Source organism: Balearica regulorum, chromosome 3 (assembly GCF_011004875.1).
Source record: "Balearica regulorum gibbericeps isolate bBalReg1 chromosome 3, bBalReg1.pri, whole genome shotgun sequence".
NCBI lineage: Eukaryota > Metazoa > Chordata > Aves > Gruiformes > Gruidae > Balearica > Balearica regulorum.
In genome coordinates, this window is record NC_046186.1 from 124654922 (window position 1) to 124670945 (window position 16024).

The 16024-nt window shown below is 35.1% G+C and overlaps 1 protein-coding gene across 1 annotated transcript in view; it reads right to left on the reverse strand.

Annotated features, from left to right (window-relative positions):
- EML6 (EMAP like 6) overlaps nt 1–16024 on the reverse strand; it is a 115358-nt gene that overhangs the window by 38467 nt on the left and 60867 nt on the right. Inside the window, 9 exon segments of the mRNA XM_075749891.1 lie at nt 931–1031; nt 4491–4584; nt 8150–8255; nt 8957–9143; nt 9818–9936; nt 12977–13083; nt 13944–14111; nt 15032–15244; nt 15623–15879. Of these exon segments, the coding sequence (XP_075606006.1) occupies nt 931–1031; nt 4491–4584; nt 8150–8255; nt 8957–9143; nt 9818–9936; nt 12977–13083; nt 13944–14111; nt 15032–15244; nt 15623–15879 (1352 nt within the window).

Sequence of the window (16024 nt, forward strand, 5' to 3'; positions counted from 1 at the left end):
AATTACTACAAAAATAACCTAAACTTAAAAAATGCAGACAAAAATTATGCAATTTTTAATCTGAAAGCAATTTTTAATCTGAACCATTTAAATGCTGTAAAGTACAGTATAAGCATAGGAACTTCTTAAAACTATCTAATCTTGACTTGGTTTAGGTTCTATTTTTAGCTACCCTTGTGCCACCTAACTGTTCTGAATTTTACACAGAGAAGATGCTGAGATCTTTCTACCGAGTACTCGTGTAGTGTGCATATGATTTAAAGTCATGAAGAACAAAAAATCCAGTCCTGAATAAAAAATAACCAACTTTGCTATCTTTGTCAGTTTGACAGAACAGTCTAGACTGATAGCTACATCCCATTCTGAATATTTTGCTTATTAGCTTGCAGAATCTCATCCTGGTTTTAAAAAATGGAAAACACATTTTCATTTTTCATTATTTAGAAAAGGAAATAAAACTCCTGTGTCATACAAAAAAATTCTTACCTTGATATCTTGATTCTTGTGATACCACATCACAATTTTTACCCTAACGGATAAAACGTAAGTTACTATAACTGAACTTCTGTAGAATACCTGATTCTTTATTTCTTTTTTGTCAGCTGGCATTTTCACAATGAGGGGCATAATCTGCCTAAGGGAATTACAGGACTGCTTGTTTTCTGAGAGCCAAGGATGCTTGTTCAGGAGACATCCTTAATTGTATGACTCGAGTTAAAAAACAATTAGCTGGAAATGACTTCCAAATAGAAAGGCATATTGTGACATTAGCCAATTCAGAGGTAAGTTTTCACCCCTTTAGTATTTTGGTAACTAAAAAAATTGCTTTACAAATTAAACAAATTCTTAAACCGAGAACATGATGCTCCTGTATTAAAAACCCACATTTCATATTCAAATAAATTAAATATAAAATACTCAATACAATACCTGTTTGCTGCCAAAATTTGATGTGCTTCATCCCAACTGTGACTAGTTTGTCTACGTGATGTGGATTACACTTCACTACAAATATTTTATCTTTATGGCCCCTGCAATAAAAAAAATAAAATTAAAAAACACACTAAGGGATGACTTAACATTTCAAACTAATTTAAACAGGTATTTCATTGTATTGGACTAATCATAGTCTTTAACAATGAGAATCTAATCACCATGACTGTCATACTCTCGGTGCAAATACAAGAACATGGGTCTATAACACTATGAGGATTGGCAGACGAGTCACAGAGGCGATGCCTACGTTATCTCTACCATCATTACCCTATCTACAAAAGGGAGAGTGCCATATTTCTAATCTGCAAGAGTTTAGCCTTGGAAGACTGACTCAGAGGTGGCAGAATGTACATGAGTATACACCAAAAAGGAATTAGACTACAGAAATGTGGTGAATAAAAATTTGTCTCCCACTGAATTTCAGTTAAGTCATAATGAAGAAGCAGGCAACAAAGGTCAATGCAATTAAGAAAAGGTGTAAAGGGCAGCATAAATATTTAAATGGGTAAGAACTCAATTAATAAATATTTAAAATCCTCTGTCAAGAAAAACAAGAAGTCTTTAACCTACTGTGGTTCAAGAGGAAAAATAACACATTATAAAATTATTTCAGAAACAGTTTATTCAGCAGCATATACAGCTTCAAATTTAGTTCTCAGGTAATTAAAGTCTTCTTGCTGGAGTATTTATAGGAATTTGTAAGTTTAAGTTTCACCATTGCAAAAAATATTCCCAGACACAAATTAGTAATTATTTCTATTTCAGTGTTTTATGAAACATCAAAAGCAAAAATCACTAGCTTTTCAGTATGAATTTTCAGGGTTTGTAGTATGATAACGGCACTTTCATCTGACAGGTTTAGCAGATCTGAAAAATCCCATGGCTCTGATAACCCTCTTGCTTTCAGTATTTTCTTTTGGTGAATCAGTCCAGTCAAAAGCCAGTCCTTTACACCTTTGACACCTGAAGTACATCTTGCAATTCCTCCTTCTCCTGTTCCTCTACTTTCCTATAATGATGCCCAGCCTTTCAGTTCAGACCGGTTCTGATGCTTCTTCTGGAAGCATCTATCACACAGGCAAACTGTAATGCCCTGAGTCCAAAATCAAACTAATTGCATCCCAGTGCAGGTGTCCACTGTAAAATGAAAAGAGTATGTCTGCCTCTGAGATAGGATGAACAGTGCTGACACAGGAGATCTAGACTGTGTGGCCTATGTTTCCACCCCAATTTCCTGCAATGGTCAGACCAAAACACGTATACAAGCCTGTGTAGTTTTTGCGTCCTTGTGTTCCAAAGGCCTGGCACAGGACATTTGCTCTTACAGAAGGAAGAAAGTAAAAGAGCACGATGTTCACTGATTTAGATTGTAAATAAATTTGACAATGCCCCCCTCAGCTCCCTTAGGGATTGCAGTCCACCAATACAAAACACTAGGATCAAATAGGACCAGCACTGCATCAGCATATAAAGCATGAGAAGCTAGCGAAAGAAGCTCAGATACATTTTGATTCTAACAGTGTACACTTACTCAGTAAGGATTTTAATGAAACTAGACAGAAGATTGTAGAGCCAAGATAGGGAAACAAGCTGTATAATTTATCTCGGGAGCAATTAAAAGAAATAAGAGTATATTCTGAACACTGTGACAAGAAAAAAAATCTGAGAAGTCATGCTGAGATAAATCATTCTAAGAAGATTAAGCAAAAAGAATATTCACCAAAAAACCCCACCAAACCCTACAGAATAAACATAATGAATGTTTGAATATAGTGAGCGTACACTTCATTTTTCAGGCTTAGTCCTTTAAATGAATTCTTCTTGTGTGTCTGTATGATTGTAAGGATATCTCCTACTCTTCTTGCCTGCTAAGGCCACGTGAGGGTCACGGCTAAAATTTAGATGTAAACTCCACTGTCTTGGTTTTTGTCTCTCTCTTTGTATGTCCTACTGTGCTTACCAGAATAGAGGACTTGCCTTTAGGCACTGCTAAAATATAAACAGTAATTTAACTTGGAACATTTTAGAAGAGAAACTTTTTTTTTTTTTTTAAACACTCTCTGTGAGGGCTCTGCGTATTTTCAAAATAACAGATTAGCAATAATAGTAGATAATATTGGGTACATATAGTATTATATGCTGAAAGAAACCTGAGTACTTAATCTTCTACCTGTCCTGTGAGCAACACGAGACAGGTAGCCATGCAGTCCATCGTTATCTTGTTTTTAAAAGCTTAGAAAGTTTTTTTGGGAATATATAAGGTATTTCTTCACTGGTGAGTCTGAAGCACAATCTGTCTGGAGACAGTAAAACTAGGATCGCAAAGCAAATGAAAATGTCACGTTGTACAACACAGACAACACTGTTGCTAAGCAAGCCCTACATCACAAATTTTAAACAGGATTTAAAATCTTGCTGCCTAATAAACTGGATGTCTGAGACAAAATTATATAGCTAATATAGATTATGGTACACACACACACTTGGATCAAAATGTTCATTTCTTCAGTAATGGTATACTACTAACAAATAGTGCTGCCAGGAGAAAATCTTATTATTTCTTCTGAAACACGTCACTATACAATAACAAAACTAAATTATCTTTCACAAGCACTTTTTTTGCAGTTATACTACTCATCTCTGCTGACCACTGCTAGATGTTACATGGTTGCAGGCAGCATATGAAATGAACTCCTTGCCTTTCTGGTATGTAAAGTCCATGCTTTCATGAATTCTACACAATTCTAGTATCTTGACCTCAAAGGCACATTTTATTTGCCCAAGGGTAAAACAGAAACCAGGTTCTCAAACAGTTTGATTCTTCTAACATATACAACTAGTTTAGTATAAATAAAATGCTGCAATTTAATATTTTACAAGAAAAAAAAAGCAAACATGTAAACCGTAATGCAATCCTCTTCCCAACACTGGTCCCTTCAAAGCAATTGCAAAAGCTTTTTCGCTACAGGGTTATTTGCTCTTTGCAGTTACTACTAGAAATCTTAGCTAATATCTCAGAAAAAGCTGACTCAGAAGAAAGGCAAGATCAGTAGACCTTGAAAAAAATCTATTTATATTAGAAGGAACACTTTTTTCCTTTTAGAAGAGTGATCTGCCTATGTACACTGATGGAACCCAGCACATCATCTAATGCATAATGGAAAATATGACATCTCTGATGACTTCTGCCCTGAATCAGGAAATTAAGTTGGGAGAAAATATTAACTTAACTTGAAAATCATTAAATGAGCTATAATATCAATGTAGCTCTCCTAAACAGAAAGCTAGGGAACTCTTGACAGAAATAGTTCACAGGATGTCCAAACACTAAGCTGTAGATCCCAAAGTTTTTAATCTGGTTATATTGCTCTAAAACACCATTGTGTTTTCAGAAAGGTGTTCAGTTTTTTCCTATAAACAAAGTAATACACGTGGATGATATTATTCGGAAAAATGCAGTCACAGGGCACATTTATACCAAGATGCATTCTTACCTGGTTGTTGCTAGCTTTTCTCCTTTTTTCCAATCCCAAAACACAATGGCATGATTATCATCTAGCCCAACAGACGCCAAACATTTTCCATCAGCTGTACAGAAGCAATACTTCATGTTAAAGGTGCTAAGGCTTTAGCTGAAAATATAATAGGCAATGAACACAGCAAATACATCGTAACCTGAATTTCAAATGATGTATTATAAATGAAGCATAAAAAAGGAACTAATACTTGGAGAGATTAGGGTTCAGATTCACTGATGGCCTTCAGATCCTAAAGCAGGCTGCGTACAGAATTAGACAAATGAACCGAGAAAGACAGTCAACGTGCCCAACCTCTTAAGGTGACTGAAGCCTATACCTGCTGAAAGTAGGATTCATACTGCAGTCCTTAGCACCAAAATGAATACCTACTGGGTGATGACATATCAGACTGGGATCCATAGATTTCACAGAGCACTCTCCTGATCCATGACCTAGCCTTCCTCCTCTTAACTAACTTTGAATATGGCCTCACCCTTACGAGAGACAGAACAGGTTGTGTTCTGGGTCACATCAAGATTTTTCTGCTTAATTTTTAACCGGATGATTACGAGACAGGCCATTCTTTTGTAGAAAAGGCATTCTTTTGACTTCTTTATCTTCTATTATGTTTATGTGTCTGACCTATTTTCGGGTTTTTTTTGTATTTTTATTCCTTATCAAACCATTGATCTTTCCCAAAGGCAGACTCGAAACATTCCTGTGTGTAAGTACAAGGAAGATAGGTAGGATCAAACAAGACAATGAAAGTAATTTTCATAAAGTCCAAGTACTCCAAAATCACCTTACATTTTATTTGAAATACTTCTAATCAGATGGTGCTTCTTTTCTTTTGCTTGAAATGATGACAAGAATTATTAGTGTATAACGAAATGAGTGGTTAAAAGTTAAAAGGCAATGTAATGAAACTATAAATATGATAGAAAATTATAAGGCTAAAATTAACTGCTGGCTATTATTTCTTCTACTGCAGGGAAGACACAGCACTACTGATAATGAGAGGAAGAAAAGCAAGAACAGAATATCATACATAATTCAATAATACCTAGGCATCCTTGCTACGTGTATGAAATAACGATAAATGAGACTATTGTTAAAAAACTTGTAGAGGCAAACTACCGCCATGGAATTTTGAAAATTTTTAAAAACTAAACCATAATTCCTGAAGTATATGATAAGAGAATTGAACTTTCTAGGTTGTAGCAGGGGCTGATTACCTGATTTTTTCTTAAGAGAAGTTAAAGGTGGTGAAAGTAAAGAACTGGGGAGATGGCCAAAAGAGTGAACAAAAGCAATGATTTGAGAATGTTACTTCTTGTAGAAGTTAAGAGATGTTAAGGACTCTGTGCTTAAGCATATTTGACTGCAAGAATAAAAAGAGTGCCACTGGTATAAATTACTCCATTAGAAATACTTCAAAGTTCCTAAGGCTGAATAGGTCCTCAGAGCTGTTTAGCAACTGAGTTCTAGGAGAAGCAAGTCCAGGAGGAGAAGGGGAATTACAGAAAGAGAAAAGAGTTCACAGTTGAACGAGACAGGCCTAGATGGAAGGAGTGTAAGTAGGCAGGAAGGAATCAGGCTGCAAAACAGGACAGGAAACCAAAACTGAGTTTATAAGAAAAAAAAAAAAAAAGACAAGACACAAACAAGGAGACACAAAAAGTTATTGAAAAATGAAAGAAAAGCTAAGGACACAGTATGAACCATTCTATAATAGTTTTAGTGAGATAATATGTTATGAAGATAGCCAATATTAAAAGGTAAATATGCAGTAACATGTATTATTTAAGAGGTATCTTTGTATATTTTGATGACAATAATTATTTTTAGGGGTAACTCAATTATAAAAGTGGCACATAGTTAAGAAAAATTTGTTGGTAAGGATACTATTTAAACTTGATTCACTTGAAACAGGAGGGTTTATGCATTAACATGGGCTATACACTCTGACTAATATCCAAAATTATGGATGTTAAATTAGCCACCAGAGGGCACAACTGTTTATTGCATGAATGCAATTATAATCTTGGAATCATAAGGTCATCAGAATGGTGCTACAAAAGTGATCCAGCACTGTACACTGTTTTCAGTAGTGGCTAATAGCAGATACTTTAAAAAGTGAGTAAGGGCAGAGAGAAATGGTAGTACAGAGTCAGCCACCAGACCAAGTAAGGCCAAAAAAAAAAAAAAAAAAAAAAAAAAAAAGGTATCTTGGGAGTTTTAGGTTTCTTTCTTTAAGCTTCAAGTAGTGTGACCTGAACCTAATTTAGAAATATCTATTATTAACACAATGAAAACTCCCTACAAAGTATACCAAAGTAGCACTCTCATCCCGTAGCGAGGTGCATATTTGCACAACTATCTGTTCCTCTCTATGCCAAGAAACTTAACTAAAGCCAGTTAGGAATGCACTATGTGCATTCTCAGGATCAGGTCCTAAAGCAATGCTGTAATGCTACCGGTGGTTGCTACTTTTTAAAAGAGCTTTAATATTTTTGTACAGATTTAGGTCCACAGAATATGCGGCCAGCTTATTCTTCAGTCTTTTGTAAAGGTACATGGATTTTAATACATGGAATACTATGATCTGTACAGGAATCTAATTTTTGTTAAAAATGTAAAGCACAAAGTATTTTCTAAATATATGAATGTTCAACTAGGGATCTTAATGAAAAGGTTTTTTTAACATCTATGCACACCATGTCAATTAGATCATCCGTATGCGTTTTCCCTTCTTCTGGTACCACATCTCCTTTTAGAGCTAGGTTACACGCCACAGTGGATCAGCAATTTGACATTTGAATTCCAGCTCTTGGATGAACACCAAGGCTCCTCTGCTGATAACACAATATGACTCAGTTCCACAGAATTATCTTTGTGGAAGTAAAACTTCTTTTGTTTAGTCCTGTCTCAAATGTGACCCTATGTCCTCAGGAATTCTTGCCATATTTCTAGAGAGGAGAATGTGAAATAAATTGTGTTTAATTGAAAAAAATATTAGAGTTAAGAAAAGGATAATTCAGCTAGTAATCTCCTCTTTTTAAAATAGAAGAAGGGAGAATGGATTTCTAAGCACTTTTATAAAGATGCAAAAGTATGTAAATCACCACCATATGGATAATGTTTTTCAATGCTGAACACAGGAATTACCCTTTAATAACTGAGACAACTTAGGTCATCCATCTCAGAAAGACAAGTAGAAGAAACAGCAGACAACTGTGTGTCATATTTACTACTTCTGTAAACTCACTGAAAAATGTGAGAATTGTTAGCAAATTTGAAGAATTGTATGAGCCTACAGATGACATTTCCATCTCATTTATACGCTTAAAGTCACTATTCTGCCTGCTTTTAAATTATGATACCATGATGGAGACAGCCACCAGAGTCCTAGCTGTACCCTTGGTATTATGTATTAGACATCACAAAAATCAATTATTGATCAGTTGAGAAAAGGCTCATGACTGACTTTACTATACACACAATTTTTATCAAAACTGTCAGCAGACTTTTATGTAAAATTTGTAATGGTTGTAAAATTGGCTATTCAAATTAAGATTTCATTATAAGGATTGCTTTTTAATTAATCATTTAGATAAATGTAGGTTGTGGCTTACCTGAAAAATCCAATGCACACACTCCTCTTTGGTGCTGGCCTTTGAGCAATGATAAACATTTCAGTGTCTGTGTGTCCCAAACGTGGATAGCAGCATCTCTTCCAACCTAAATCAGAGGGTTAATTGGAATATGTGCTCACAAAAGTTCAAAGCACACCAATACCAGTAATTAGCACTATCACATCTTCAAAATACTCCAGAGGTAACTACTTTTCCACTTGCCTTATTTTATCTTTTTCAAGATCTATTTTCTCTTTTAGAGAAATATCAGCAGATATTCTCTCAAACATCAGTATTCAGTATCATACATTAATGATATAATTTATCATGATATATATGAATATATATATGAATATACTGACTATATCATATTCAGTACCAGATATCAGTAGAGTGCCCAAAAGAGAATAGCCTGTATCTGAGTAAGGCTTTTGAATGCTATTATAGTACAAAAATACTGAGACTGACTAACGAACCCCCCCCAAACCTCCTAGGATGTAGATAAAACAGAGCTCCTGCACTTTACAGATGAAAGCAGAGGTTCAAAGTGAATATAAGATTTTTTCCAGGGCCACAGCATAGGATTGGCAGTTCTTCTGTTATACAGGAATGATTTAACAATCACCTCAAATAGTTTCCCGTCCAGTACCCCCCAGCAGTTTGGCAGAGATATAGGAAACAATACACAGCTTACCCACATTTAGGAGGAAACACTATACTGACAGAGAGAACCACATTTTTCCTAATTCTATATTAAAGGGAATTTATTTCCATGTTTTGCTTAAATCATGACCTCTAAATACCCACCTGTCCAGTAGCAACATAGTCTTTCACTGGGTGAATGCTTAGGCTGAGGATGTCATCATCGTGACCAAGATATAGCCTTTGAGTGTGTTGTTGCCTATTATATACAACAGCTACAGCAGCAATATGATATACTACTTCTCCAGTTTGTGTGTAGAACAAGTTATTTCGACAGTCATAGCCTCTATAACTGAAGTAAATACAAACCAAATTATATTCTGTTTCAAAATTATTCTGGTATTTTGTGTAAAACATTGTACAAATAATTTGTTCATTAACTTGAATAAAGTACATCTGCAGTGTACATCTGAATACATCAGTTTGGGTTCAAAAATATCACAGCACACAGGCAGAGAGGGAATATTCCCATTAACCGCAGGCATTCATTAATCTTCTCATGGTTTAGTTTGCACCTAACTCCTAAAGTAGTACTAATTTCATAAAAAGAATGTATAATTCACATATAATTGTGTCCAAATAAGTTTTACAAGGCCTTGGGTTCAAGCAGAGGTCTGTCAGGCATTTCTACAAATCACAGCTACCACAATCAACTTAACAGAGAATCTTTGCTCCAGGAAACATAAGGTGTAGTTAACAGCTGGTTTAAAATGTCATTTTATAAAATGCAACACTGATGTATTATTTATTATACGGCTACAGTATTATAACCTTCTCTTGTTCCCTAACAAATATTACTGAAAAAAGAAAATCTGTCTGATATTCCAAAAATTAACCACAGTAATAATGACAAATTATTGTAAGCACTGAAAAATGCTTTGCTAAATGCTCTGATGAGAATTGGTTAACATTGCCAGGGTGCTTTAAAAATCAGAAAAAACAAAGTATTATCTGATATTACTCTACCCATGTATAAACTGCAACTTTAAACTGTCCTCAGGTGCTCGCTCTCTTTTAAGGAAGGGCACAGAATGGTTTTTCTCTTTACTTTGCTGTTTCAGCTGAGGTAGGTCTTCTTTGTAAACCTGAAGAATAATTGTTAAAGTTAATTGCACATCTCCAGTTTTCTAAACATTTGTATATATGAACAAAAGTGACTTTAAGTATTATATTTAATGTATGCTAATGTTCAGTAGTTACACACAGAGTAAGTCACTATTGCTCCCTACAGAACTTCAGATACTAATAAATGTTTTCCAGACAAGGAAGTCCCCTGACGTGTGAGTAGCCAGAACATTAGTCTGGAGTAGCAGCAAAGGAGTGTATTTTTCTAGAAGATTCCAGTGTCACTTAGTGAAAAGGAATTTAAATATTGGCTGGATCTCTTTAAGTGTCGTTTAACCTCATATGTGCTTCAGTGTACATATTCAAAGCTGACCATAAACAATTAATTCTATCTAGGGATTATGGTGAAATATACAGTAACCAACAGCACTTAAGTGATTTGCCAATGTGTCCAGAATCCTGAAGTAGAATTACAGCTCTGTAAATACACTAAAGACACAAAATACCATACATTTACGTCTTTCAGAAATGCTGAAACTCTGTGGAGCTGCTAAAGATGTTTGAAGCATCTTCAAAGCTGTCGCACCAAACAAGGGCCATTATAATGCTGAAATATAGCTTTATTGTTTGGTTTCTCTGCCCACATTTCTTGGATTTTGCAAAAGAACAATGAAATTGCCATTCCCACAGAAATCTACCTGACTTCAAAGATAGAATACTGGATTTTTACAAGAAAGGTGTTTATATAACGAGCTGAGCTTTTGAAATGGTAGGCACACAGAGCCTTAACATATTGTGTCTGTCACTCATATGTATTGTACTTTATCCTGAGTATTCTCATCCATTTACTCTTGCTCCTCAGTGAATGCTACCAATGAAACAGAATATAGAATCATCATTTTCTAATGCATCTCAAAATCTAGAATCCTTTAGACTGCTTCATCCATAACGTTTAAAAAAACCCAACCCAAACCCAATTCTCAAAATAAGATCAGTGGTTTTGTTTCCATGTGCTTTTGTAAATTATTTCCTTTAACAAAATGTAAAGTGCAGCTTATGCTTGGGGTTGTCTCCCACTTCCTGTATAAGATTCTATTTTAAGCTGCTTCTAGATTTTTCACGCATTAACCTGCCTAGTATATTGCTGTTTAACTGCCTACAACTATTTTTTCACTTTTAAACCCAGACATCCTTTTTAACACACAGATAGCATGGAGCAGGATGCTGTCTGATTTGAATACAGATGGAAAATCAGGAGGAGGAGAGGAAGGGAGGGTGGGACAAGCACTCCAGTGAGACTTGGAGTAGAAGAGAGGGGAGGGAGAAAATTTGACCAAACCTCTGTTTCATTTGGCAAGCATAATCATTCTCTGTAATAGAGAGGTAAAATAAGCTGTTGTCAGAAGGACCTATGTAATTTATTGCAGAATCTAGAAACTGAGGAGAAAAGACAAAGGATAGTCCTTGGCTAAAGCACGGAACATTAGAGGTGATCCTTCCACATTCTAGAAGGCAGCTCTATGTCAGCCATTAAATCATTCAAACCAATTTAAACCAAGCTTATTGTGTATTTTTCACGCTTAGTACAAGATCCCAGTTCTGGTCTGAGGAAGTTCTGACCTTTCACCATCGCAACTGATAAGGTAACAAGTAATTGTCTATTCACAATGACAACAGCTCCTACAAATCAGGCCCCAGGTATTTTTAAATAGAAACGAAAGTCAGAAGACAGATAGCAGAATTTGATGTTAATGTTTCCTTTCCTTCAAAACAAGGATAACAGCACCCTTCCACATCAGAGATCAGTGTTTGCGAAGCACTCAGTACCATGAATGGAATGGAAAGAACCACAAGGAAAATAATTCTGTCTTCAGCAATATGTTCGAGCAATGTGCAATAAAGAACTGCCTGATGAATGAAAAAGGATTGAATAGTTTCTTGTTAGGTAAGAACTAAATATCCCATACAGCAAATGAAGTAGAAGTCCTGCAGAAATGTGCAATCATAATCCGTGCACCTAAAAAGGGCAAAGCTAAGTTTTATTATGGCATTTTCTAAACTTCATGTAACTGTGACTTGAATCATGTTTTCTAATAGAGTAGTGTGGGTGCAAATTGCTATGATGCAGGTTGGGTGAAACCTCACGTGAGGGATCAGCAAGGTAAAACTCTTTTGTAAAAGAAGAGGAGCCAAGAGCTGAGCATGATAACAACGTCAGCCAAGAAAGTGTCCTTACAGAGAGGGGTGCAGTCCCACAGTGCCCGAGTGATGTCAGCACAGCAGATTTGGTGACTGTAATCAAGTTCAGGCAACAGTCCTGATCACCAGGCAAGCCCATAGTGACAAAGCATAAATCAACACTGAAAGATGAGGTTAAAGAGTAGAATGGCAGACTACCATTCCTGAAAAAAATCAATGAAGTAAAGAATACTTATTTGATTTGTTTTCTTCTTGCATGGAAGCAATCTATTTTAATTTATCTCAGAACATAGTTGTACTGAAAACAGAAAAAAAAGTTAGGCCTATTAAGTGATTACTAGAGATCAATTTTACTTGGTTCCCATAAACTAGGGCAATTTTAATTCTTGGACATTGTTGTCCTTGGCAATAAAAAAAGAATCTGTCAGAAATAAATGTATTATGCAGGTTTCATACTCATTAAGAGCATTCTGTAGTCATACAAAAACTCTGTGAGCTGTATTCTACAAATTGGGATTCTAAATCTGATAGGCCTGAAAAGTCTTCTCTAACACCTATCATGAGAATGGGGATAGCAATAAACTCTCATGTTTAAATTTGTGCTTTTAAAGGTATATTCTTTATTCTAACATATAATGGTATATACACCAATGCTTTTTCTCCAAACCCTTTTAAATTCTCATGTCCAGCTGAAGTAAACTCTGTTTTTATGTATATTGGTTGCATAATCAGCTGAATGCTGTCAAAATAATCTTCCTAGAGTAATCTGATGAATTAGCTGCAAATGTCTTTTGCTTATCTTTACTGAATAGTCACAATAAATTGTCAGGTAATTGGCACAATGTGTTAATTTTTACTCACCTGGCGATCATAGTTGATTTGAGCTTCTTGCTCAATGTCAGAATCTAACTCTGGCACATCAGATAAATCTGAATCTGATTCCTCACTGTAGGAATCAACACCACCCTCTGCATTACAAAAATAATTAAAAATCAAAATATTACACATCTAATCACAAAAAAATAGTATGTGATGTTTTTATATAATTTAGACTACACGCAAAGTAGTATTCAACAACTTTGGAAGCTTAAGCAGCTTGTAAAAATCATGTGGGCTGACAATGTGTCGGGTTTTGTTTCTATTTCTCCTGTTTCGATGCCTGGGGCAGGAGGGTGGCAGAGGGAAGGAGAATAACCCAGTAACTAGTACATTTCCATCATCTGAGAGAATACTGTTTTCTTAACAGGCTTTGGAGTGAAAACATGCAGAAACAGTAAATAAAAACTTCCAGTGTGATCACTGTGTTTAAAAAGATTTGCTATAACACAGGTATTTTACCAAATTGTGCAGGTACGGAGTGAATTTTTGCCCTTTTGCTGAAGGGAATCCAATTTTCAGCAGTTGCCACTACGTAATTCACATGGCTTTTGTAGAATATTGTAAGTATCATGGATATAACAAGAAAAAATTCTGAAGTACAGCTATCACATATATAGGTGAATTTGCATTGAAAAGAAAATGAAACAATTCAACATGTGCAGTCAGACTTCTGAAAGCAAGTTAGAAGGGTAATTTTGAAAATTTAATTTGATCTAGTAATCTCCCTCTAAATATCTTTTTTCACATGCTTTAACAAATACTACTCATGTATTCCTAAACATACAATATAGCAGACTGCAGAAAAGTTTTTAATGTACCTTGCCTGAAACAAATGGTGGTCTCTGAAAAGTAAAATGTCCCAAACATTTTTAATTCCATAAAAGCTTTTCCAACAGTGCTGCATTCTCTGTTGATTTTATTTAATAACTAATTAAGAGATAATTTTTACCTTGTGGAGATGTTTCAAGGACGCCATTTGTTACCCCTTCTGGAATAAATCGCCACTGAAAAACAGAGTGATCAGCACCTCCTGTACTTAAAACCCACTGAAAATCATGGGACCAGCGGACATTGGTTACATGCGCTGAATGGCCAACGTATTTTCTAAATTTAGCTCCTAAAAAAGAAAAAAAGAAGGGTTAGTATGTAAGAAGAAAAAAAATAATTAACATTGTAACTAATAAAGTTAGGGTTTTTAATGGAAGGACAGAATAAATGCTCTTATGAAAACTGAAAACAAAAAAATACTTAAATGTCTCTTCATATTCTGATACTAATAGTAATTACAAAATAAAAGTAAATGCAATAAAATAATATGAATGATATGTTCACTTCAGTTTTCCAAAAAGCACTCAAATCTTGGCAGGAAGCACCAGAAACACCTAGGGTTTAATTTTCACCTTTATGACCACTACTGCTAATGTGAATGATACACATGTATTGTGTATTGTAAACATAAATTCAAATTCATTATCAGAAAATATATCAATATGATATCAAATTAAACACTGAAGATCACCAAAAGCCAAAACGTTTCATTTAGTTTTGTTTGCTTTGTGCATGGTACAGCTCAACTCCCAAGGAAACAATCTGTGTTAAAAGCCTACTACAGATATGAAGGAAATAGTTCGCACAGAGCTGCCCTGACACACACCAACAGGCAGTGAAACCCTACTGAAGTTTCTGAAATGGTTACTGCCATAAAATTTGGATGAATTATAGTAGTCCTTCTGGTGTTGATATAATTTTGATGTGATGTAAAGTCTTGCTGAATTAGTTTCTGAAAACAATCTCAGAATAAGCACATGTTAAACTATACATTCTCAACAGTTCTAAAAACAAGTACATACGCATCGCAGGAAATCACTCGATACACAGAGCATTAAAGTCTCATCTTTATGTCCATTAATATTGATATGAATTGTGCACACACTAATTTGAATTATACACAAGAATCAAAAGCCACCATTAGAAAATAAACTGATATGGTATCAAAGTACATATTGCATTCTTCAGAAACACAAAATACTATCTTACCTTTCTTTAGGCACGGAAATCTGAATAATTTAACCAGCCCAAAATCATCTCCAGTCACAAGCACTGAGCTGTTGTAATTTCCATCCACAGAGTTGACATCTGTAATGTTTGTATATTTTGGCCAAATTCCATTCACTTCAGATCCTATCACACAGGTCCACGAGGCCCAGTGAATTCCTTTGATCTCATCTTTGCTAGTTAGATGCTTCCCAGCTGAAAATATGCAAGTGAATAATCTGTTTAATCATTTGGTTTTCAGTAAAGTCCATTTCTTTTCATTGTATTTATCTGTGTATTCTTCTTGGGATTAGTCTTTTAACCTCAATAAATGATAAAGATTCACAGTTTTACTTTAAATTAGTATAATCTCACATTTGTAGTGTTTGACGACATCACAGATCTTAGAAGTTCTAATGCAGCTGCACATAAATGTGCTAAAAACATTCAAAGTGGAAACATGTTAGACATTTATGTAAGTTCCAGTCAAGAAACTCCACCTGCAAATGTACTATTTATATCATATTTTTGTTGTTGTCTTCAAGTCACCACTGAAGTTTCCTTGTTCATAACATAAGCCACTTGCAAACTTACACGGCATCTTGTAGAACAGTCTCTCTCCTGCACCATCATTGGTTTGCAAGAATTTACTATCCACAGACCAGTCAATATGAGTTATAAAACTAGAAGATTTGTTGCATTCTCCTATTTTTTTGTATCGCTGAGCAACTGCATAGATATCCACTGGGCCATCGTTAGAACCCACAGCAAGGTAAGAGCCATCTGGTGAAAATTTCATTTCGTGGATTACTTCTTTTCGGTCTTTAATATGAACTACTTCTGTCATGTCTCTGCAAGAACCAATAGTGAAAATGTGAACTGTAAACTTGTGAACATGCAATCCACAAATATTTAAGACAAATATGAAGATAGATGCACTAAATAATTTGTACAACAAAAAGCCGATTTCACCAAAAAAATCCTTTTTTTTTTTTT